Source organism: Astatotilapia calliptera, chromosome 7 (genome assembly GCF_964374335.1).
Source record: "Astatotilapia calliptera chromosome 7, fAstCal68.1, whole genome shotgun sequence".
Taxonomy (NCBI): domain Eukaryota; kingdom Metazoa; phylum Chordata; class Actinopteri; order Cichliformes; family Cichlidae; genus Astatotilapia; species Astatotilapia calliptera.
In genome coordinates this window covers 22,003,519-22,028,417 of record NC_137428.1, presented here as the reverse complement: position 1 = coordinate 22,028,417, position 24,899 = coordinate 22,003,519, and the positions used below count along the sequence as shown (strand labels likewise).

Genomic DNA, 24,899 nt, shown 5'->3' with positions numbered 1-24,899 from the left:
CAGCTGGCAGCGTGGCACGCTGTGTGGTCCACCAGGTGTGGAACCTTGAAGCTGTGCCCCATCTGCTTCAAGGTTCAACATGTTGTGCGTTCAGAGATACCGTTGCTGTCCTGTGAACTTGAAATGTTCTATTCCATTCTAAACTCTGGCATCAACAACGGATTTCCACACAGAGAACTGCTGCTCACTGGATATTTTCTCTTTTTCTGACCATTTTCTGTAAACCCTAGAGATGATCTGCGGGAAAATCCCAGTAAATCAGCAGTTTCTAAAATACTCAGCCCAACACGTCTGGCACAACAACCATGTCCAAAGTCACTTCAATTCAAAAATCACCTTTCATCTTTATTCTGTTTGGTTTGAATGATTTCTACGTGCCTAAATGCAAAGAACTGCTGCCATATTTGCGTTAACAAGCAGTTGTGGAACTAATAAAAAGGCCAGGGAATGTATCTATCAGTTGTCACAAACAGCTTGCAGATATTCATTAGCGGCACCTGCTAATAGCCCAATCATTAAAATGGATAAGTACAACAAAACAAAGAAAAAAACTACCTCAACACACCACATCCTGCAGTGAGAAAATATATGCAGTTTATTGATAGATGCAAATAAGAGGCACACACACAAAATAATTCCAATCAATAATGCATTAGTCGTGAGTTCAGGGCGTGTTTTACTTTTCTTCCACATTAGAAACAGTCGGTCATGAATAAAAACCTGCGTGCAGGCTGTTAATGTGTTGCCACACTTTTTGTTTTAATATAATTTATAACTTGAAGCTTTCATGACACATAAAAAAGCCCAGCTGCTGCTGAATATCATGGAAATAAACAGAAATTCCAGTGACTACTACAAGATAACAACTTAAATCATAAATATCATCTTGTTTTTTTAACTACTGCTCATATTCATGGCTTTTTAAGACCTGCTTGGGCCCATTCACTTCTATTATCATCTGTACAAAACCCCCAAAAAAAAGAAAAGAAAAGAAAACATTGTTCCTGTGAAAGGCCAGTTTCACAAAGGACAAATGGTGGGGAGTATTTACATTAGGCTCGAGTCACTGTAACAAATACAAAAGAACAAAAGGCACTGTGACAAATGTCAACAAACATTTAAATATATAATAAAATTGAGCGAAGGAAGGAAAAAACTGCATGTAGTAGAACAGTAGTAGTATTTTTTTCCAAAAGGCTGTGTTGATCATTTCCAAGTATACACAGAATAAAAAGAAAAAAAAAAGGATAATCCTGCAGTAATTCTGCAATACAGCACTATGTGCCCATGACAAAAAACATGAGAGTAAAAGGTGCAATACGGTAAAGCCTGCAGGTGACCTCACATTTCCATTAGCAGAGAAATTAGCCGTACAGGTTACATGTAGACAAAGTTAGCTGCGACACAGCATTACTGACACAGAATTAGGTTATGAATTGCTATCCTGTCGTCAGCGCGTATAAATGTCTCCACTGACATATAATAAATACACAAAACACAGTGCCAAACATGAACTTTGGTAAGTGTATTATTATGAATACTGTCCATGTTCTTTTCCCCCCCCTGATGCATCCACCGGGAGCGCGAGAGAAAATGAAAACAGATTCTAGTTGTCATGAGAATCTTTCTGATTATTACAAAATCAGTGGTGTGTTCACAGGTCTTTTTTATACTAAGCTCACTGTCGCAGGATACTGTTGGTATAAATTTAAAAAAAAGTTCAGACTGGACGGCTAGTTTGACGCATGGATCTCGTGCATGAAGTCGATCGAATACACGGGTGCGGGTTTTCTCCAGAGGATTGTGCCTCCTTATCCCATTCTTTGACATCATTGGTCTCTCTTGCACCTACAGTCGCATATAACTATGTTTTCGCCCACATGGATTTTTAACCCATAAGGTGAGCTTTCACTTTAGTGAGTAGAGCAGTTCAGCTGTATGGCAGAGGGACAGAGGGTGAGCTGAGGAGAAGTACTGACAGCACAGCCAGTCCTCCAGCTCTGCGTTCCTCTCTGGCTCCAGCGAGCGCTCGGCAAACTTCATCATCAGCAGCGCCCTTTTCACGTCGAGCCAATTAAGGAGACCCTCGTGTCGGGATCCATCGACAAAGTTTCCCCCTTGTCCTTGTCTCTCCCACTGCTGATCCATGAGGTCCTTCCTCGGTCCCCAGAGCAAGCTCTGCAATATACGCTTGGCCTCCTGGATGTGGATGCGTTTGATGGGGTCAGGTTGGAGAAGGAGCTGGGCCAGCCTCTGGAGGCCAGCTGAATAGAGGGAGACAGAGGGGATTGGAGGCAAGTCCTCACAGCGGTAGTCTTGTTCCTTCAGTGCTGGACTGACCTCGAACGGGTTTGGCTGGTGGAGGAGCTCATAGATCAGGATGCCCACCTGGAACTCATCAAATTTGCGGTACTGGGCTGCTGAGAGGATCTCAGGCGCCAGCCTGGCGTGGTCACGTTTGATGCGAGGGTCCACGTTGGTTGACACGGCATCCTCCGAGGAGCGACGCTTGGCCTTTGCGTAGTTACTGATCAGGAGCCGGGGAAGGTGACGCTGAGCCTCTGCACCGCTTGAACCATTACTGGAGCTGTTTTCAGTCTGTGGAGCGAACAGAGCGGGCCTGCGCTGATGAGGTACCAACAACAAATTTTCTAGGCAGAGGTCACGGTGCGTGACCCCATGCTCTTTCAAGTGCTCTAGGCCATTGCAGAGTTGTAGGAGGAGGAAGCATATGCGACGCTCGTAGACCTCTGGCTGAGCTTTGTGGAATGCCTCCCACTCCCGAACAAAGTCAGCTGCCGTCTGCTGAGGGATCTCAGGTGTGATGACCACCACTCGCTCTCTGTCTTCCGGCTGGCCCTGCATAGACTGAGGCAGTGGCGAAGCAGGTGTGGTTGGCTGGGAGACTTCATCAGAAGGCAACATGCTCTGGGGGACACAGGCGAGGAAGTGACCACAGTCCTGCTGAAGGTTGAAGTGAGGAGGCATGCTCTGCTGCACTGACAGGCCGTAGAGATGGCCCTGTTTGGCTTCAATGCTTGAACTCTTGCAGATCTGCAGAGGTATGTACACAAAGGAAGGGAGAAAGGGGTGAAGCAGAAAAGAAGAAAGGGACAAAGAGGGAGGGAGGGAAAATTCCAGAGACGGGAAGGGAGTGGAGCCAAGAAACATAAGAAAGGAATTCTTGTTAGTTAAGTTCCAAGGTCAGTGCTAATTCAGTTCCTGTTCCTATTCATGTGAAATCAGCACCCCTGATGGACATGTAAGCTCAAGCCTCAGCTGAAAAGCTTTCTCAAAAATACTTTTTATACCACAGTTTGGCAAGTTGATAGCAGTACCAGATTCTGTTGGGATGAAAATAAACTACTACAGCCCTCCAGTGTCCATTCTCAAACTGGTCTGTGTGAAATATTACATCAAATTTTTTAAACAACACCTCCCATTAAATTACATTTATTTTAAGTCTTTGATGGGACTGGTTTTTTCCCCCCAAAAATAATGATCTCGTCTTAGTGAGAAGGTTTAGGTGGCAATACAGTAAACAGCATTACATGTAAAAAAGCATGCTGACTTTTTGTACTGACTTTGCTTAAATGTACAAAATTATCGTTAGCACAGGGATGAGTGTCTTCTAAGTAAGTTTGTCTTGGCTTTGGACAACAGAAAGGGTTTGTCTGGACTGTAAACCCTGCCTGGAATGTAAAGATTAATCAGCCCAGAGATATTAAGCAAGAGTCTGGGCACCCAGGCTGTGGCAAAACACACAATACAAACAGCTGCTACATTGTACAGCACTAATGACTTTCGGGCAAAGATCACATCACCCACACCCTCCTTCCTCGTTATTTGCATTACATGCCTTTAAGGTTTGCGCTGTAGTGGGGCTATCCCATCTGCAGCCTTAGAACAAATAAGACTGCTGCCCAGTTTTAAGCTCCTCATCCTGTCCTCAAACTGTCAAGTACCTGCTTAAAAGTTCAACACCCACTAGGTCAACTGTACCTCAGACAACTGTAAGTTTTCACTTCTCTCAACTGGAACTGACAGTTACGAGCAAGCAAAGTCCCCGACTCTGTTACTATACACTTGCAGGTTATCTTCTGCACAGTTTTAACAACAAATGTTTTCCTTAAAATTTTCCATTTCATTTAAATGTTAGCCTTGCAAATCCAAGTACATTATATGAAAACCAAGAATACAAGTACAATAGGTGGTCAAAGTTTAAAGTTTACACTTCGCTAAAAGTAATGGATAAGCAGTAAAAAAAAAATGGCAGCCAAAAAATGTGTAAGTGATTAAAATGAATGAGTAACTATCCAAGTGATAAAGATACAGCTTGCTAATGTTTGGCCAAGAGTTGAAACTACTAGTTAATATTTCAAATCAAACTGATTTATGAATACATTTGCAAACTGTTGTTCTGAAACATGGCTAGCAGTGAATCGTTAGCTAGCAATATGGATTAGCAGCTGACTAGCTAGGTAAAGTTGAAAGTGTTAACAGGGCATATACTGGATAAATGGGTAGAGTTGGTGACACCATCCTTTGATATTAATATTTGATAAATAGAGTGCTGCTAAAAGTATCACAACAACAGTCCCCTCAAGGTGCTTTATGCTGAAAGATAAACTTTACTATTAGCCTATTGCAAACCCCCAACAATCAAACGACCACCTATGAGTAAGCACTTGGCAACAGCTAGAAGGAAAAACAGGAAGAAACCTCCAGGAGAACCAGTTTTAGAAGCCATCTGCCTTGACCGGTTGGGGGCATCCAAAAGTAGCCCAAACCAGTTTGAAATGAATTCTGCTGAATATATATTTAAAGATAAAACATGTTATATTAAAATAGTTTCGAAGTATGTTAGGGGATCCAATGAAAAACATTGGCAACCACTTGTTTAAACTATGTAGGATATTATTAATAATATGAATACTGTAAACTGTACTGTATTGATGATCCTACAATCCCATTTTAATGAGAACCCACTTCAAAAGAAGTCAGAGGTAACTGTTATTTACATTTTTATTTTTTAGTACCTCCCTATTTATCGTTTACTCTCCAAACAGTGCATCAAAGCTGTGTTCAGTTACTGACAATCTAACTGAACTACTGCTTTTTCATGTTAGGTGTGTAGAAAACGGCACTGAGGCTTTTATTTTGAAGTAGTGACAGGAAGCATAACAGGTTGCACACCTGCCACCCTTTCCCTGTTTTGCAGAAAAAGTGCTTGGGTGCTCACAACAACAAACAAAAAGCTAGTTGTTCATTCGGTTGCCCAGTTAGTCTTTTTGGGTTAATTCTGATAAAGTGCTCACAGAGTGTGTTGCGTGCCTGGAAAGTAAAACATCTCTCACTTGCAAATGAAGCTCAGTATTTAGGGATTACCTTTACAGCGTAGGAGCTGCTGGGGTCTAAGGCACAGGCGGCAGAGTAGTATACAGCGTCTCCTGCATTGCAGCTGGGCTTGCTAGACGTGAGCCTGAACAGAGACCAGTTGCTCTCTTCAAACCTCAGCGGGTTCTTCTGTGAGCGAGTGAAGTGATCTTCACATTTTAGAGCCAGGCGCCGCAGAGACTCAGCATAAAGCCCGCCCAGTTTTGAGTACACTCCTTCTCTACTGTCGATGTTGCTCAGAAGGGTCTGGAGCTGCAGGCTCGAGCCGAAGTTTGGCGCTGAACCTGGTTCTGCAGCTGAGAACGGCACGCTGAGCTGAGGAGAAGATAAGCAAGTGATGCTGCTTCGGCAGTGCACGCCCAGCCGACCATGAGTCTTGACCGGCTCGTCCAGCGTCCTGGACCTCAAGGCTCGTCCCAGGGGGGCGTGACAACGTTCTAGAGACTCACTGGAGGAGAAAATGGGCCGTGGATCAACGGGGCTGGATGGCAAACTGGAACGGGAGCTGGCATCAGCGGTCCGGCACACATTGCTCTCTGAGCCGGTAAACGGGAGGCGCGGGTACGCTCGAACGAAAGGCTTTCCGTTTCCGTCGGGAGCGGACACGGTGCGGCTGGCCATTTTTTTCTCTGGGAGTGGAGGCGGCTGCTTACTCGGGCTGGTAATGGAGGGAGGGTTAGGAGAACCTGGAGCTGAAGCCACTGGGCTTCTAGGAAACGGAGAAGAACAAGACATTCGTGTAGCATCCTGAGAACCTATGGAAGAAGAAAAAAAGACGTTAGCAGGTCTACCAATTAAATTAAAACCAAACTCACAGACATAACCAATGAAACACAAACTGTGTCAACTTGGGAATTACAGGCTTCCACATGCACACAAACTAATACAGACACAAACAGAGAGAAATGTCTCTTGGCAGACTTTCGTTTTCCTGCCTTTGTGGATTCACACAGTGTATCCTTTGTGTCTGTGCGTCCTTCTAAGTTAATTTTCCTTAACAGGATTCCCTGATAGAATATTCCCAGGTGACAGCTGCAAATCTGATTTATCTACTACGCCCCTCATGTCACTGCGCACTGCTCGGCTATAATATAAAGACATACCTTGTTTCTACAGAAGAACTGGAAATTTTCCACAATCCAGGGTCCATGGTGACAGTCAAAACATCTTCCACCCAGTTATGAACCATTTATCAATTAAAGACTTAAACTTGGAACCTGACATTACACCAGAGAAGACTGAAGATATTTAGATAATTGTGCGGTGCAGTCTTCAAGAACTGCTTTCGCAAGGGGGGGTGGACAGTAAAGGTGGGTGGGGGGTGGCTCTAGGATGTAGCCGAGCCCTTTTTCCCCTCGTTATCAGAGTCCATAATTATCTCTTCAAACAACATTGCTCAGGAAGTTGCAGCAATTACAAGTGTCTGAGTGCCACCGAGGTTTAAAGCTGATACGTGAAGGATGACGACAGTTTCCAACGCGAGGACAGATGCCTCTCATTCTGAGCCATGTCTCAGGCTAGAAGACCGTGAAAAACGTGAACTAATGAACCCGTTACAACAAACTGCATGTGCACTGCATGCGAAAAAAGGAACCAGGGACAAGCTGACAGCCACTAACTGTAAATCCCTGCAGAGCTTCCTTTCCTTGTTTCGATGTTGCTGCTCAGGTTAACTCTGAACAAAGTGCACCTTTATGGTTCGCAGTCATAAAAGAGCAAAACAACTTCCACGGATACCCAAGTGTACATGTCAGAAAATTCACTGACATTGCCATGTAGATATGTCATGCTCGTTTCAGTTGGATTACACGAATGTTTATTACTGCTATTATTATTTTTATTAACTGATTCAGTATGAGCTGCTTACCAGTGTCAGTTGCAGCCAGGTTGTCAGTGGAGGCCATTGGGAGGCTGGAGTTGCTCAGGCCCCGTAGAGACGAGGTAGGGCTCTCTACTGACCCATGTTGGCCACAGCGGTCCATCTCCATGTTGCTGCCACTCATCCTACCCACTCTGTCATAGAGAAAACAAAAAAGCAGAGATAATGTTACACAACTTGATTTTTTACCATTTACTTTTCTACAACAGGGCCCGGTGCAGTGTCTCGAGGCAGACAATCTGCTGATCTGCAGCAGAAATGGGCATTTTTCTTGCATGCCCGTTTGTAAATGTGGAACCATCCCTCTTCCTCTTGCTTGTTTTACGCCTGCACCATGCAATTAATAAACCTGCGGGAAGGACGACATCATTTCAGATGAAACGATGAATAAGTCATGTCAAGTTTCACTTCTTTGTTAGGAGTGCAACGCTTCCTGATTCAACGTTGCCTCATAATTGCAATAAACAAGCCTTGATGAAAAATGTACTGCCAATCACATCGGAATCTAAAAGTGAGACTGAGCAACTGCTGCTGAGCGTTAGCCCCTCTGTGTCCACAAGTGGCAATAAGAGCATAGGTGCAAACTGGATTTCCCTACATTTAGTTGCATTTTCCTAATTTATGCTTGTGGCTAGGGACTCAGAGTTACATTAACGAGTAAAATCTGTAAAAGAAGAATAAATGCGAGGACCTCTCTGGTTTTTTATAATCTTTTTAAAAACTGCACTATGGTTCCCAAATATAGCTTCAACTAAAGGCTACAAATTTAAGCACAAAGTACAACCAAAGTTCCTCCTGTCCATTTGCCTGATTACCTGACCATCTAACCATCGTGACTGCATCTTATAATGCTAGTGAAAACTGTTCATGAACACTTTCTAATAAATTTGACCAATTAGGGTGACTGACAGCTATTCGCTCTTCTCATTACAGCTGCTAATGGCTCAGGGAAGCAGGGTCCCATCCCTCCCCTTCATCTGCCCCTCTCCGTCCTCTCCTCCGTCACAAAATGACTCCTCTATCCATTTATCTGCCGGCCCCTGACTTCAGTTCCACCATAAATTAGGAGAAAAAACAGAGGAGCAGAGGAGAGAAGCACAGGGGGGAGACAAAGGGTTAGGTATTCTCTGTTGGTAGTTAGCTAAAGGATTCGCTATCATTTTACAGACAAAAGAGGCCATGATGAAAGGCAGTGGAAACGCTGAGGCGCAGGAGAAATGGTAATGAGCGCAGGGATTATGAGCGAATGTGCATGTCTGCGCCCGTGCATGTCTCGGTCTAGATCTCTCCGATTTGTATCCAAAACATGAGATTTTCCTATGTGAAAAAAAATAATGGCACTGATTTATACTGGAGGATGAGCATGGATAAGCAAGCTTCTTTAGGAGAGGCACGCAAGGAAGGAGATACAAGCGTTTAGGGTGGTACAATATTTGTCCTCATTATTGTTTGTTCCATTAAATGCACATAAATGTTTCAAGTGAAGATTTTTATTGCTGTGAACACTTGGTATCTGCAGTTTGAATTTAATTTAATTTAAAAGCCCCCCACACACACACACTTTATACAGTGTTGTATAAAATGCACATTATGCACCAAAAGACAACATTTTTTCCAAGATCACCGTGACTAGAATGTCTGATTTTAGACTAAACATCTATTAATAACCTTGGTTTCTCATTTCCTCTGAGTAGATCTGATCAGCTTTCCAGCAAAAAACAAAGCTTACTTGAGATTCTCTTATTGCCCCAGTGAATCGGACTGGCGTTGCAGCCAACTAGCTAGAGATAGCAGTGTAACAGTGTAAAATGAGACATAAACCAAACTGCAGCAGTGTTGTTGTTGTTGTTGTAGGTTAGCCTAATTGAACTGATTTCACTTCCCGACTCTTACTTAGGACGTTCTTTGTGGTAATCACATAAAATGATGCAGTGGGAGCGAAAGCATGCATACGCTTTGTATGTTTACGTGCAAAAGGTCACATGCTCACCCATGTACAAATATACTTGGATTTTCAGGGCCATTTCATGTAGAGATGTAATCTTTTAGTCACGGGCTTAGCTGGTTAAAGAGTATTAAGAATACACCCGATTAATTCATAATACACCGTCCCTCCTTTATGTATGCTGCAGGAAGCAGAGGTGGTAGCAGACACACCATGCAATGAACACAATCCCCGCAAAGCTTGCAGTGTTAGTTTTTATGAGTCTCTGCCAGAGAGGAACGGATTGAACTCTATCTCTGTGATATTATGGACAATATAAATATCTCATGTCCTCCTTTAATATAAAGACTCACAGGAGGTAAAAAGCTGTATATTGCATTTCTGTTACACAGGGTTATATTTTCTCCCGCCTGTTGTGCAACCTCTACATGTTCCAACAGAGAATAAAGAGACACATTGTTTGCCTCCAAAGACTGTAGGACAGTTACCAAGGCTGTACAGTTTTATAAACCAAAGATCCATTAATGTTTGACACAAATCCTTGCTATCTCTTGCAGACTGCTCCAGGCCTACCTTGTCATCATTTGTCAGCCTTTTCCCCCCTTTTCTTATTCACCGCCGCTCAGCTCACGTGTTTAAAAAAAACCCCCAAAACAATCTTTGAAATGCAACTCTGTCGCTCCTCCTGTCTAAGAATGTAAAATCTATTAGAACTATCAAGCTTTTCATCTTACCACTTCTTTCTACTGTACCAGCGAGACTTGTTAAAACAGAGAATTAGATCAAGAAAGTGGAAAAACATTACATGAGATTAGAAGAAGAGCAAATGGCAGTTTGTAAAAGAGGAAGGAAACAAATTTGACCACATGCAATGCTACATCTAAATTTTGGCATCTGATGGAGATGTGGGGGGAAAGAAAGAGAGAGAAAAGCAACCTGAAACACAAACTCTTCACCAGCCTAATGACATAGCAGTCCGATTTTGTGTCTCACTGGTGATGCAGGAGAATAATTTGTCGTCAGGTGCCTACCTCATGCTGAGGTCCTTGCTGGGCCGGTTGGTACAAAATGCCCCTGGATCATGCTAGCGGCTCCCTAGAGCCACGGCGTGTGTAGGTAACACAACCCTGGTGCCACACGAGTAATGTGTGTATTTAAAGTGTCTCACAAGAAAAGCAACAGCATCCATTAGATGCGGGGAGTTAAAGCGCCCACATTTCTAATTTCATTCACCTACGAGTTCACTTTAGAAAAGCCTTCAAGTCTGCCAGACTGCAACAAGATGCTATCTGTTGTGCAGCAGAAAGGGGATCAGGAAGGCTTTGTGCAGGGAGGGGCAGCAAATCTCGGAATAGCAGATCACAGAGCGAAGCCAATTCAAACCCAAGTCAAGTTGAGTCCACAATGCTGATCTATAAAATCTACTTCTATCTGTGGCAACTGATCGCCAGGCTGGAACAGTTTGGGAGTTGCCCCGGGGGGCAGCAATCTGTTCACTAAAGCCCCTCCCTCTTTGGCAACATTTACACACCAGTTGACACGCCTTCCTTGTTAAGGAGTAGGCTACTTAATCATGCACACTCATCCATGACGTAGGCACATGCACAAAAGCGAACACCTCCTAGGCCTGACCCGACATATAATCCATTGGATGACCTGTTACATGGAATTAAAGAGCAAAATCTGGTGTTTTATGCCATGATCAAAGGCTCTGAGAGCCAGATTATTTTAAACCATCTGTGGATTTTAAATGATTCAGAACTTTAAAATGCTCCTTCAAAGGGGACGTGTACTCATGTCTTTGAGTCGGGAATGTGGAACTACTCTCCAGTACTGTGTCTCCAGTAGTGACCAGGGTCGCTTACTGCTTAAACACATTAAACCCACTGATAAACTTGGAATGCCACAAAGCGAGAGCTGTCACTGACTGGGTAAAGGCGTGTTCCCACATGTGTCCCAACAAGGTTTTTTTTATCAGCGCAGAATGTTGGCAATGTCATAACAGCAAAAACGGTTCCTTCCTAGAATTACCACAAACATAAAGCCCCACTGAAATGTGATCAGCGGTCTGTGTCGTCTTCTGAGCTTTGGCCGAATCTAGCTCAAGATGAGAAAACGCGTGCTTACGTAGGGGAAGTCACATTGTGTGTGTGTGGCTTGCACCTCATTGCACTGTTATAGACAAAGCAAAGTTTATTTTAAGGGGGGAGGGGGTTCATTTGATGCTCTAATAACTTCAACACAGAGCCTCTTCTCTTTTTCTTGTTTGGAAAACTGACTCAGACAGCACAATGTATTCTTAGACTCACGCAACTTCAGTTTAAGGCAACTGTGCATTTTTTTATAGCTTACATATGACTGGTAAAACCAGGAGTGTGCAAAGAGGAGCATTCATCATTTTGCATATATAGCACATGATGTAATAAAACGTGATTATCAAGCCACACAAATGACCAGCATGTGGACTTCAGCAGAAATATCGTACACACAAACAAACAAACAAACACACAGTACTGTGAAAATTTCACCTCTGGTCTCATTTCTTTATATTTTTCTTCAAAGAAGTCAGATTTTCTTGGAATGTTTTTTAAGTGGTCTTGAGCAATAGTTCTCTGGGCTTTCTGAAGTTTTTCAAAGTTTTTCTTTGGATAGTGGCTGCTTTAAAAAAAAAAATCATATTTAGTCTAGTCCTTGCATCTGCCCATTTTCTGAGTAATGCTTTTTTTTGGGTTTTGTTTATTGAACCTCTTAACACGGACTTATGAATCACTGAAGGATGAAAAAAGCTCTTAACACAAAGGATGTGAACCAGTGTTGTTTTTACATATAAGAGAAAACTGACCAGGGGGCCCATTTTAAATTGGATCTTTGTTACAGACATAATTTGTTTCCATTCCTTTAGCTGATTGAATCTATGAAACTCACAAAAATAACACATTTTGACAGACATACAATAGTATTTTTCGCACCAACAAAGTGATTCCCAGAGAGCTATCAGCTTGAATTTGGCACTTCTCAGCATGTGGTGCAGTGTGTCCTTAAAATATCTGAACAGCACCTGAAACTCATGTCTTTAAAGAGTGAGAAAAATCTATTACGGTCCTGAAAAGGAGCTGAGAGATGTATTTGAGCCTTTAGTTGATCCAAAGAACTGTTCACTAAAGCCTCATCAGAAATAATTTTAGTGGACAGGTGGCTGTCAAGAAGCCATTCATGCAGAAGGAAATTGGGGAAAAAGGTGGAGGTATGTCACTTTACATAAGAATTTGACTGAAAATCAGGTCTTGGAGCGACTAATCCAAATGTGAAAATTCCGATTCAAACCACTGTCAATATGTACCAAGGACATAAGGAGAGATGCAGAACAGTGACTGGCTACAGTCATCTGTAAAAACATGGTGGAGGCTCTGTCATGGTTCGAGCATGCATTTCAGCCAGGGGTGTTGTAGATCTTGTCAAAACTGATGGAATTATGAACACAGAAAAATGCCATCAGATTTGGACCCACTAGCATCTGACTGACAAAGATCCCAACCACAATACAGTAAAATGCCACCAACATCCAAAGAAGAGCTTCGACAGTCTTCCAGGAAGCCCAGAGAACTATTCCTGAAGACTACTTTCGTGCCTAAGAGAGTTCAGGCTGTGTTAATGAATAAATATTGGCTTTCACGCTTGTTAGAAATCTTTTATATAAGGCTCGTTTTTGCTGTGCACACTGCATGTTTAAAGATTTCTCCCAATTTTCTATTAAAATATAAAGAAAGGAAGGGCTACTCAAGAGTTTTCCACAGTACTACAAATGCTTTTTGCATTCATCGTCTACAGTGGTGCAGCCAAAACAAATTTACAGTAACTTGACATAGCAGCGGGCTACTTAACAGACGTACTTTGTGCATTAATTACAATTGAAAAAGGTCACGCTGCTAGCATGAATAGAACAAGGCGTGCATTAAGGAATATTCTGCAAGAGTCTGAATGATCACAAGGCATTAGAATGGAGGCTGAATAATGATGCTATGAAAGGAGAAGGCACTGCGAGTTTCACACTAATGACTGCAGTTAGATACTGTATCTGCACATATGTATGGTCACAGACACCGAATAGTGACTTGCATGACATAAATGCATCAGAACTGCCTTTGTGGAGAGCATTACATTAGGCCTAAGTGGATGTTATAAGTGCTAAATTAAATAATATAATCAAACCACAGTCCCAAAAATCCTAATGCAAGTCACTGAGACAAAACAATAGAACAAGTATTTGCTACAACAGGCAATCCACATGTGATAAACCTGCGTTACAGTTAAACTGTATTACAGTATGTCAACAGCTTACCTCCATATAATGCAGTATCTATCACACTTTTTCACTGCTGCCTTTGAATAAACAATATTTCAGTTCCCCTGTCCTTAAGCCACGTTGTGCATTTGTTTGTGTTACATGTTTGGATATTAGATGATCAGCTAAAAGGATTTCGTGCCTGTGATGTTTTCCAGCTACTCTGAACAAAGTTAGTGAACACCTTCTGAGATATTTTGTGTTTGTTGGTCAACATGAGTGATGGAGCAGTGTCGTTGCCTCAGATAGGCTCAGCCATCTTGCTGCTATTCTGCCATTGCTTTTGACAACACGATTAACTGAAAAAGCAGATTTAGTAATAAAAAAAAAGTCATAGATCTTTCTGAGATCTGCTGCATTGCTGCTCTGTCCTGTTCAAGGGTCAACCAAATGTGTGACTGTAAAACAAAAACAGTGCTTTGCTATTCTTACCTGTGCAGTTTCTTGGGTGGGGGAGGCGGTGGATTGGGGTCATGGCTGGTAGCTCCCTTCCCTGGTGCCAGCGGCTCTGATGAGCCACCATGCAACGGTTGCTTTGCCGGCATGCTCCCGTTATGCTTGCCCTCCGCCTCTGCGCCGTTGCCCTTAGTTTCCCCCTGATAGGCACCATTGTTAGTGGCAGCTGGGGGGGCCGTGCCTGGCTCTGTCAGCGGAGGGGGGCCGCTGTGGGCCTTCGAGTCCCTGGCCTCCTTCCAGACAGCAGCACCATTGACTACGCCTGTCCCCCGAGAGGTTGCCTCAGCACTGGCGGCTAACTTTTTCTTTTCAGTCTCTTTCCGGTCTCTTTCTTCCTCCTCCTCCTCTTCCTCAATGCGGCAGTTCCAGCCAGAGCTGTGGTGGTGGGGCTTGTGCCATCGCTCGGGGGCTGGGCTCTGGTTCTCAGCAGTGACCTCTTTAGTAGAGACGAAGAAAAGCATGGGGAGTTCAGTGAGAGGGACGGGAGATGAAACAGACGGAGAGAGGCTGGAGGTCAGTAGTCTGGGAAGTTCAGGAAGCGGGACTGGAGAAGACATGGACGATGAGAGGCTAGAGGTGCCCAGTTTTGGGGAGCGGGTGTTCCTCTTTGGAGGAATTGGTGGGCTGGACTGGGGCTTGGGGTGCAGAGTAGGGGCACAGCCTACTTCTGTAGCAAGAGAGCCTATGCTGTGGCTGGGGCTGGGCCAACGGAAAGCAGGACTGCTCTGGTCTTTACGAGCCGTGGGGCTGAAGTGGCACTGGGTGCTAACAGCCGAATCCGGGCTGCTCAAGTAGAAAGTTCTGTTGTTCTCCTCCATGTGAGCAGCCATTACAGTGATGGTGGCCCGCTGACTGTCTCCTGAGAGGTCATGCTCAGAGCTTAGGGACTCCTCAGTCTGGTTTGGGGACTCCGGTTGAGATTGCAGTCCGTTTTCTTGCTGCTTGCGCTTTTTCTTAGTGCTCTCAGCATAAATTGGCTCTGAGCTTTTCTGTCCACTGAAAAAGGTGGGAGTTGACTGTGGGCTACCCATAGATGGTGGGCTTTGGGGGCTCATCGAGCTGTCTTTTCTTGCTCCTGAGCCTGAGCCTCCAGGAAGTGAATCTGTGCTGCTACGATAAGAATAAGAGGAGTCTGATAGGTTGCTCTGTTTGGACAGGATGTGACAAAGAGATTTAGGGCTAGCAACATCCACACAGGAAGTGGTAGAAGTGCTGGATGTCTTTGTGGTAACACCCGTCGCACTCCCACTGCTCATACCATTGCTGTGGACTGTGGCAGGGCTAGTAGGGACAATATCCAGTGAAAAGGGTATCTCCACAGCTGCCTGTTGACATTCTTGATAATTCGACCTGGTAGTCACAACATTTCCATTAAAAGTGCTTTTGGTTCGGAGAGCGGATGTACTATTCTGCTGCCTGCAGGAGTCTTCATTGGCATTTTTCTTTAAACTCTGAGAACCTCGACCCTCCTCCTGGGTAACATAGATATTGCTGATGATCTTAGAGTCAGTGGGCAGGATAGTGGGGGACAAGGGAGTCAAAGAGAAGCAGTTGTTGCAGTCTTTCTTGGCGTCGGGACTCTGAAGAACTGCGTCTCTGTGGGCCTTATTGCAGCCGCTGTTATCAATGTAAAGAGACGACAGGTCTAAGAGCTGCTTGAGGCGCAGCCTCTCAGTTGGGCTCTTTGTGTTTTCCTCCTACAAACAAACATGAACACACATTACCAAACACACATCCAGCTGACAAAAAAATAAATAAAAAATGGAAACATTTGAGAGGCTCACCTGCTCAATGTTCATGTTGACATCTGCAGCATCGCTGGTGTCGAGGCTCATCATAGTAGGTTTCACAGCTATCGTCGGCTTGCTGTAGGGTGAAGGCGCAGTCACTAAAGCTTCCTCATCACCTCCCGGGCTGCTCTTCAAACACGCAGCTGGTGCGCCGCCATCCCGGAAGCCAACGGTCTTGTGTGCGCTGAACGGGTGGAAGCAGTTCTTACAAGAGCCGGGTTTCCACACGTGTTCTGCAAAGTCGTTGCACGCTGACATCTTGGGTTCGCTAAATCCGGTTTGGTCAGAGGTGGCTCTGGAAGTATCTGGTAGATGCAGGATGACCTGTCATGGCTGATTTTGCGACACGGGGTGTCGGTCGTAGGGCAGCATGTAAAAGGCAGAGAGAAGAATGAAGCACAGGTTTTTGAGTTAGACATATGGCCTAAAAGTGATTACATTAAGTCATAATAATAATTCCACATGTCTTTGTCACCAAAAAAACCCCCAAAAAACAAAACAAAAAAAAATTGATGTATAAATCTCACCCAGCCCTTAAGTTCTTGTCTGACAGCTCATATCTCTTTTGCAGTGCCCGGAGAAAAGGTATCAGACTGTTTTTATTAATTTTGCCTTTAACCTAACATATGCATGATCTTCTGCCATAAATCCTAACAGATATTTTAAAAAAAACAGTGAAAAGTTCAAGCATCTATTTAAAAACTCAAAGACAAGGAGGCCCAGGCTGACAAGTGTCTCTGACTCCATAGAAGACTTGTTAAGACTCAAGTGTCATTCATGGATGTAACTTGAGAAGACCTGATGCCTGCGTGCACTGCATGTTCCCATGCCCTCTTAAATTAGAGGGTATGTGGTTTCTGTTCAACCAAAGGGTTTTGCCGATGTGAGCCTGGCAACTTAAAAGCCGTCCGGAGCCCTCCGCAGCCCCCAGCGTGCTACCAGAAGACGGAGGAGCCTCAAGCATCCCGGAGGTCGGAATGTCAGGAATGTCTAAAGGCGCAAGTCTCACCAGGGTGAATCTCACACCCACGATGACCCCCCACCCCCCTTCTCTCTTCTACACATGAACACACAAACAACATGTGCGTCCTACACCTCTCACAAACACAACTGAACCACGCACCTCCTTCCTCTCCCTCGCTGAGCCCCGTTTAACTGGGCCGACAGAGAGAAGATCAACACCTTTTCAGAGAGATCATTTGTTTCCTCGCAGCCGGGAGCGGGGTGGGGGTGTGTGTCTCTATTTATGCTCCTGACACAGCTTTAATTGCCTTTCAACAAGGTGATGCAGTGACATACGGCCACATTAGCTCGCTATTTAAGATGCACCGGCTGGAAAACAGTCGTAAGAGGCAGGAGGATCCACAATTCCTCTTATGACTGAGGAAAGTTCTCAGCTAACTTGCGACTCATCACAGAGAAACATTAGAGCGACATCAAGCATTAACGTAGCCATGGATTGAAAAATACTTAATAGAGGTTAGGCCTATTAAGACTCCAGTTAATTCTTGCTTTATGACCCAGTAATGCCACAGGGTATGACGAGTGGTCCCGCTGGCAAAGATAAGATGCATGTTTACATTTTTCTTTGTTCTGTCTGACTCAGTTCATGCAGGAAGGCATCCGCTAGCTCACTGTTTGTTTTACCGTTCCTGCGACAACAGAGGAAACTGCAGCTTGGCCAACATCTTACAGCCTCGTGCATGAGTCATGCGGATAGATGACTGATCAGAGGCGCAAGGGATTATTGGGCCACTGGTTCTCGAGTGCACAGACCTGCTGCCAGTCAACTTTAGTCTCTGCTAAGAGAGTCGCAATCGTCCACGCAGGATTTTCACCTGAGACCACTTCTGGCACTCGTGTCTGCATTTGCACAGCAACACTGGGACACAAATGAAGCTGCACACGGTTTTGGTTATTTTGGCTCTTGTTGGCATGGTCAGAGCTACTTGTTTTAACAGAGATAGACCCTGTGGTCTACATTCCCCACACCTTCTCAAGTTCACCGTTCAATTTCTCTCACTTCCCCTTGCTAAAAGTAAAAAAGTAAAAGCTCTCACACGCAGCAACAAGAAGTTGAAAAGTGAAGCAGTACCTTCGATATAAGACAGACTAGGGCTGGGCCATATTATACCGTTCACGGTAATACCGGTATAATGTTAGGCAACGATAGGAAAATGAAATATCGCGATAGAATGGGAGTAAAACGCGCATGCGCAGTGCCTTTGTTTTCATACGCACATGGCCGATTGTTGAGTGAAACAGATGAACCAGAATTGGTTTGTAAAAATGGTGCAACTTCCGTGATGTGGAACTGGTTTGGTGTTTGTCCGTCAGATACACAATAAAGCACATTTTTTTGCAGAACATGCAAGCAGCCGTTGTTATTGTCATATTTGTCGGACTAAGATGCTCTTAAATCTGGGAGTAATCTGGGTCCTAAACTCCGTATGCTTCAGGTCAAACAACACTGCAGCATCACTTAGAGTTAAAAACTGTCTAAATTCTTTCATCTTTAATAAAACGATCAGCATTGCTGCTTTACCAGGTGTAACTATAAAGTTTAACTTCCAGGCATCCATGAAAACAAAAGTTATTACATTTAACGGAGTTAGAAGTTAGCAGGAAGCTAGCGGAAGTTAGCTCGCTAGTTTCGCTAGTTACCTAAGCATGATATTGCATGTTCTGACTGAGAGATTTCTGAAAAAAATCAAACGTACAGCTCTGCTATCACTTCCAACATAAATGAAGACAGGAAACTAAACAGCAGTGACGTTTGTAGGGTTACTGAAGTTGGGCTAGCTGGTATATAATGATGTGCTACGTGATCGCTAGCGACACAGCTATGTTAGCATAACATAAACAGTGAAGCTGGAGGACGAACACTAACACTTTTCCACTTATAAAAGTTAACGTGAAGGTTCTTCATGGTTAGAGACAAATGCAATCGCATGGCAGGATGCTGTAAACGGACCAAACTTCAGTCAGGAGAACAACTGAGATAATCCATCCACAATACGAGGTTAGTCATTAATATACTGCAACAACATGGGAATAGAGCAGCTGCAGAGAATTCAACATTAATGAATCAATGGTACAGAAGTGGAGGAAGCAAGAAGAATGAGTTTAATAAAGTTTGATTTATCTGACTGCTTTGTTTCGCTTAATGTGCCTTATAATCCCGTGCACCTTATGGTCCGAAAAATGCGTACTGCACACTGCAGTTTAATGTTGCAAAGCACCTCTTTTTAACCATATAACCATATTATACGTGGTTATGCTCAGGATATGTCAGCCCATTTCTACTGGAAATGCCTTTTGGTTAAACTTTCAGCAAGGAATTTGCATTTGCACTGTTACATTTTTATAAAGCTTTAATGTACATAAAAACCAGCTTCTTGTTTAAGTGAAAATAAATGGAAGGTTGTCTTTTTGCGCTAGTAATGTTGTGGAGTTGTATTTTGTCTCGCATCAATTATATCGTCGGTTATATCGTTATCGCAAATTTTCAAATATATATGGTGATAAATATTTTTGGCCATATCACCCTGCTCTAAGACAGACTATGGAGAATATCTCATGAGCGTGTGAGAAGCTGGGGGCTAGAAAAATGACTTGAGGATGGATGTGGAATTTACAGTTTTGAGCCACCACCTCATATAGACTGTGCAAACCTTAACAAGCCTCCGCCCTCATTTCTTTCGACCTTTGTACACACACACACACACACACACACACACACACACACACACACACACACACACACACACACACACACACACACTGATATTTCAAACAGATCCAAAGGTAATCTCAAAGATTCTAAACCTTATAACCAACCGCTGAACCTAAAATTGGTTCTTTTCCCTTTGATGAGCAGGGTGTGAGAATGCACTTTGTCTGAATCCTGAATCTTTACGCAGCAGCGCATAACCAAGGAGTCAACCACCTACATACACACATGACACCCCCCCCAACCCCACCTCATACCCCGACAGACACACACGCGCGCACATGTACGCGTAAGCAAACAAGCGCAGAGACAGTCGCTATGAAGTGTAGGTCATCTGATGGTTATTACTCGAGTCTAGGGTTACTGTAATCCACCGACTTGTCCTACTGACTGCTTTTTAAGGAGCTGCTCTGTGCCGTGCGAGCAAACGCACACTTAATTGGATGACAGGCCCACAAAACAGGGGAAAAACACACACAAAACAAAAACAAAACACATCCACTCGTACATAATCAAAATAATTGGACAACCTCTAGTTCACGTCACAGTCTGATAAGCAGGTCACCTCAGTGTGTAGTCCCTCACTTTGAATACAAATCCCTTTTCGGGCAACATTTGTCACGCCTGCTCACTCACACGGCCCCGTTCATTCATTCTGGGGGCGCAACCAGGTTTCTCCACAGTCACGAGGGGGGTATTTCCAACCCCGCCACCCTAAAATAACTTGTGAACTTTCTTCTAAACCCCCATCTTAGATAGATTATTGGTCTATTTTGCGAGCATCAGCTTTAACATCCGCTCGACTTGCGGTAAACACCCCACGTGTTTCGGTCTGAGATTCTGTTTTTAGATGAGGTGCGTGAAGATTTGGGTAAACGTTGCTGTCGCCATGCCAAATTTGGTCGGCGATGGGTTGTTGAAGATTAAATGTAAAAGAAAAACGATGTCCTTAGAATATTGCGTTATTTAGAAAAAAAATCTATTACCTGAATGAATAATACAACGCGCACGCCTATAGAAAATTCAAGTGAAACAACTTTGTTCAGCAGATGAAGCAGGTGTCGCCTATGCAAAGGAAATAAAGGGAGGGAGGAAATAAATGGCACCTACAATGAAACCATGCTGAAGTAGCCAAGGTTATCCGCCGACTGCTTACCTGCTCGGACTTCGTCCTGCCTGGTAACACAAAAGCGTTAAAAAAAAAAAAGACCTAAAATAATGAATACACGTGCAAATGTTCTCGTGATTCCCACAGATGTCGATATCCGTCTGTCTTCAAGTATTCCACCACCCACAGGTTAAAGACGCAGGAGACTGTGCGCTGCTGCGGGCTGTTTTCGGCTCCAGCCAGGCATGCTGGTGCTGCTGCTGTTGCACTGTGCAGAGGTGGAGTGCTGGAGCGCAGCCCTCTGCAGCAACGTGGGGGAGAGCACAAGGAGGTGGGAGGAGCTCCTAACCAACCAGCCTGCCTGCTGCCTGCCTGCCTGCTATGCAGTCGGCCCAGTGGCCACACTCCTGCTGGCTTACAGAATACACACACACACACACACACACACACACACACACACACACACACACACACACACACACACACACACACACACATATACGTTTTATTTATTAAAAATACACAGCCCAACTTTTCCTAATCTTAAACTTTAAGCTTCAGGCTACAAACGATGGTCACTACTTCATGGCTCCAAGGGCCACTGGCTTGTGCAAGTTTATTCAGAAAGCCCCGAGACTGGATCAAGAGATCCTTTGAAGCAAAGAGAGTGTGGATCAACACAAGCTTCTCTGGAGTTCTGTTGCCCCCCCTCTCTTTTCCTCTGCTACCCCCAGGACTGTGCCTGCTTCTGTTCATCACGGTGACAGAGTAATAGAAAAACACTGCTGCTGCTACTGAGCCTGGCTGGACCCCTGCTGATTTCCATTACTGGCAGCATAGCTCAGGGACTGACAAACACAGTCAGTGTGGATGAACTCAGCCATAGAGATTAACCTTTTAACTGAGTGTGTCTTCTAACATCTTATCAAGAAATGACATTGAAACGAGCAATAACACTTGTCTCCTGACTAATTTAAAAAGAAAGTACTGTTTAAAACAACACCAGAATTAGTTTTTTGAAGATTTAATGTTGGTTTTCTGTAGTAGGACATAAATACAGCAAAGGAGACAGACTCTGATGGCTCCTTGAAAAATCTAAGAAAAAACAGTACTCAATCTGTCAAGCCTCAAATCCAAGTATCCCATTGATCTGATCTATTGCCTGTGAAGAACACATCCATGAATATGAATTGATTGGACACAGACCCTCGCAGTATCCTGAAACTCACCAAAGATTTATAGCAGAGCTAAGACAATCAGCATAAGTGGCAGAGTGGAGACTGGATCCAGGAAAAGGGATATCTTTTACAAGACCACCTGTTGAATTTGGAAAGAGTTGCAATCCTCTCAAGAGGATTAAGAGTTTGTTGCATTTCATCTATTTTTGGCAGCACAGCACATGTGATAATTCTGCTAATGGGGTAATTCAGATTGGTGCGTTGCATAAGAGCGCTGGATGATGTGTGAGAAGCTTCTAGGCACATTCAGCTATTCGACATAGCCCAGGCAACAATGCATTGCACGGAAAATGTATAGGTTTTTTCTTTTGTTATATGAAATTCGTACAGGAGGTGGTACGTGTTGTTCCTGTACTGAAGTGTATCTGTGCTGAGAATCTTCATTAGCTTCATGCAGTGTCATTTTGCAAAGTCACAGGAGGAAAGGCTGTCATATAAAACTGAGATACTGTGGGAACATCCAAATGAGAGGAACACAGCAGACGGATAGGACCGCTCGGAAACACTGCATTACTACAAGAAGTTTTCCACACCGAATGTCTGAATAACAAGTGTGTGGGGAAATGTGATTTCACTCAATTCTTCCTAATTCATGTTATATCCAAGCAGAAACCTCTTAAAAGTCAAGCAGATGTACCAAAAAAAGGATGAGGATAATTGGAGTTCCTTTAATCACCACATGAGGCAGGTCCCAAAAGGAAGTCATTCTCCCTGAGACTACTGTGTTAAAATGCCCAACTTTACAACAGGAATTAACATGTTTGCAGCCTGCTACAAAAAAGTGTTGGTTTCTACAGCATATTATCCCCTTTGTTAGGGGTTCATTTACTTATAACTCACTAAGTTTTAATGATAAGCATCACTAAGGGGTGTGGCTCCTTGAGTAGCAGGGCGCCCAGTGAAAAACAGTACACATCATGACTCAGGAGCTTGAGGCAGCTTGAAGCAATTGTTTTCTGTGTGACTTTATCAGTCTCTCACATCGCTGCGGAGGAATTTTGGCTCGCTATTTCCAAAATTGCATCAGTTTATTGAAGTTTAAGGGCTTTTATTCAAGGCCTGGCTACAGCATTTCAACCAGTTTGGAGTCAGGACTTTGACTGGGCCATTGCAACACCTTGATTCTTTTCTGCTGTAAAGCTGCTGATGCGCTGGGATCATTGTCCTGCTGTGTGACCCAGTTTCAGCCAGGTTTGTTCCGATGCAGCTTTGTAAACCTATGATGTGCTGCAACGCTCTTTTTGGAGAAACTTGCTCCTGGCAATTCTTCCAAACTTGTCAAACTTGTTCAGTCTTTTTTCTAATTGCGCTGTTGTGAACTTTAATATTTAACATGATAACTAATACCTGAGATGTTTTTTTTCTTGTTTCTCTGATAATTGCATTCTCTTACCTTGAGGTAAATTTGCTGGGACATCCACTTCTAGGGATATTGTAGCATTGTGTTTACACACTCCTGAAACCTTCAGACTAGCAAACTGCCAAAACCTCTGCTCTTACAGAGGCGCCTACACCAGCTGATAATCAGTTAAGTGTATTTATTAGCAGCACCTGGCTGTGACTTACCTTCTTAATTCCTATAGAAACAGGATATGAGTGACCTTCGTCTGTATAAAGCATTTTCTTTGCATGACTGTATAGAGTCTTCTGTTATTTCCACTAAATACACTATGTCTACTATACTATACTGTCTAGTATACTAATGAAATGTACAATAAATTCCTTATGACTGATAACCGAAATGTGCTATGAGCTTGTTGTTGGGATTGAGTACAGTGTGCTCTATAAAGCATTTTTAGCTGCTTAACTTTTACAATGATGCTATAAATTAGGAAGAAAGCCAAAGCCAGTGAATGGTAATTTGGCTGGTATGAAGGACCTCTGCCATACTATCAACACTGTTGAATTAGCAGTTTGTTGGCATGCTGCAGGCTGCACTGAGTTTGTGTATGCAGCTCAGGAGACTCAGATGGAGCTAACGTCCCTATACGCTGCGACATGAGGATGCTGTTGGAAAAGAGCCAGTCACACATTGCCCAGGTCCCAGCCACAGATACAACACGAGGATAGTGAAATATGAGCATGGCCTTGACACCTCTGCATGATGTAGGTTGTTTTCCCTCCTGATGTCCCTTTACTTCTACACCATCATCACTTCCACACAGGTACAGAATAAATTAATTAAAATGACTCTGTAACACTAATGTTAGTGCATTTTTATACGCAGGGCAAGACGGATTTAGGCTTTAAACACCCACATCTATGTGTCCAATCTGCTGCTGGAAATAACACCACTCTACCCGCTCTCGCTTCCCTGTGAATTACTAAAGGGGGAATCCTTTAAAATTAAATTCACAGAGAAGATAACTGGGTTTTAATGCAAAGTAGCAAGAAATAGAAGGAAATAGAAGAAATAGTCCTCTGGTAATTAAAGACATTACTGAGGTCAGACAGAAACAGCACTGTCAGTCCTGATAAGTAGAGTGATAATAAAGTAGACTATACAGCTAAGAAGCTCGCAGTTTTACATTAATGCGCTGCAGAGTGAATTACTGGGCTGTAAAATGAAAGAAATAATGTGAAAACTGTTCCTATTATTCAGCTAGAAAGCCAGTCCAAATTGAATATTCAATAAAATATATGTCTTGCTATTAGGTTTTCTTCTTTTAATACATAGACGCACATGTATGTACGGTAATGGGAAAAAGGTGCAGTCGTTTTTTGGAAACTAAGGAGCTTGAAAGTCAATATTTAGTCTGAACACCTTTATTCTGAGCCAAGCTTTCCTCCCATTTCTGTAAGTAGTCTTCAGGAACAATCTCCAGGCTACTTGAAGAGCATTCAAAGCTCTTCTTTGGATGTCGGCTGCTTCACATGATCCCACACTGCTTCAATAATGTTGAGGTCTTCATGCTGAAAAATGAAGATTTTGCCAATCAGATGCTTTGCAGTGGAGCACTTTTAAATTTTTACAATATCCCGAACACCACTGGCCGTAATGTAGCCTCAAA

The 24,899-nt window shown here is 43.5% G+C and overlaps 1 protein-coding gene and 1 long non-coding RNA gene across 2 annotated transcripts in view; both read right to left on the bottom strand.

The window, feature by feature from the left end:
* Nucleotides 1-24,899, bottom strand: part of LOC145430005 (uncharacterized) — a 127,094-nt gene that overhangs the window by 44,732 nt on the left and 57,463 nt on the right. The window lies entirely within an intron of this gene.
* prag1 (PEAK1 related, kinase-activating pseudokinase 1) lies at nucleotides 573-21,083 on the bottom strand. Its single transcript, XM_026173645.2, has 6 exons — nucleotides 20,699-21,083; nucleotides 15,804-16,142; nucleotides 13,996-15,716; nucleotides 7,265-7,410; nucleotides 5,389-6,152; nucleotides 573-3,054 (listed from the first exon to the last, which is right to left on the bottom strand). Exons 2-6 carry the CDS (start codon nucleotides 16,065-16,067, stop codon nucleotides 1,909-1,911), a joined length of 4,041 nt encoding a protein of 1,346 aa, XP_026029430.1. The 5' UTR covers nucleotides 16,068-16,142; nucleotides 20,699-21,083; the 3' UTR covers nucleotides 573-1,908.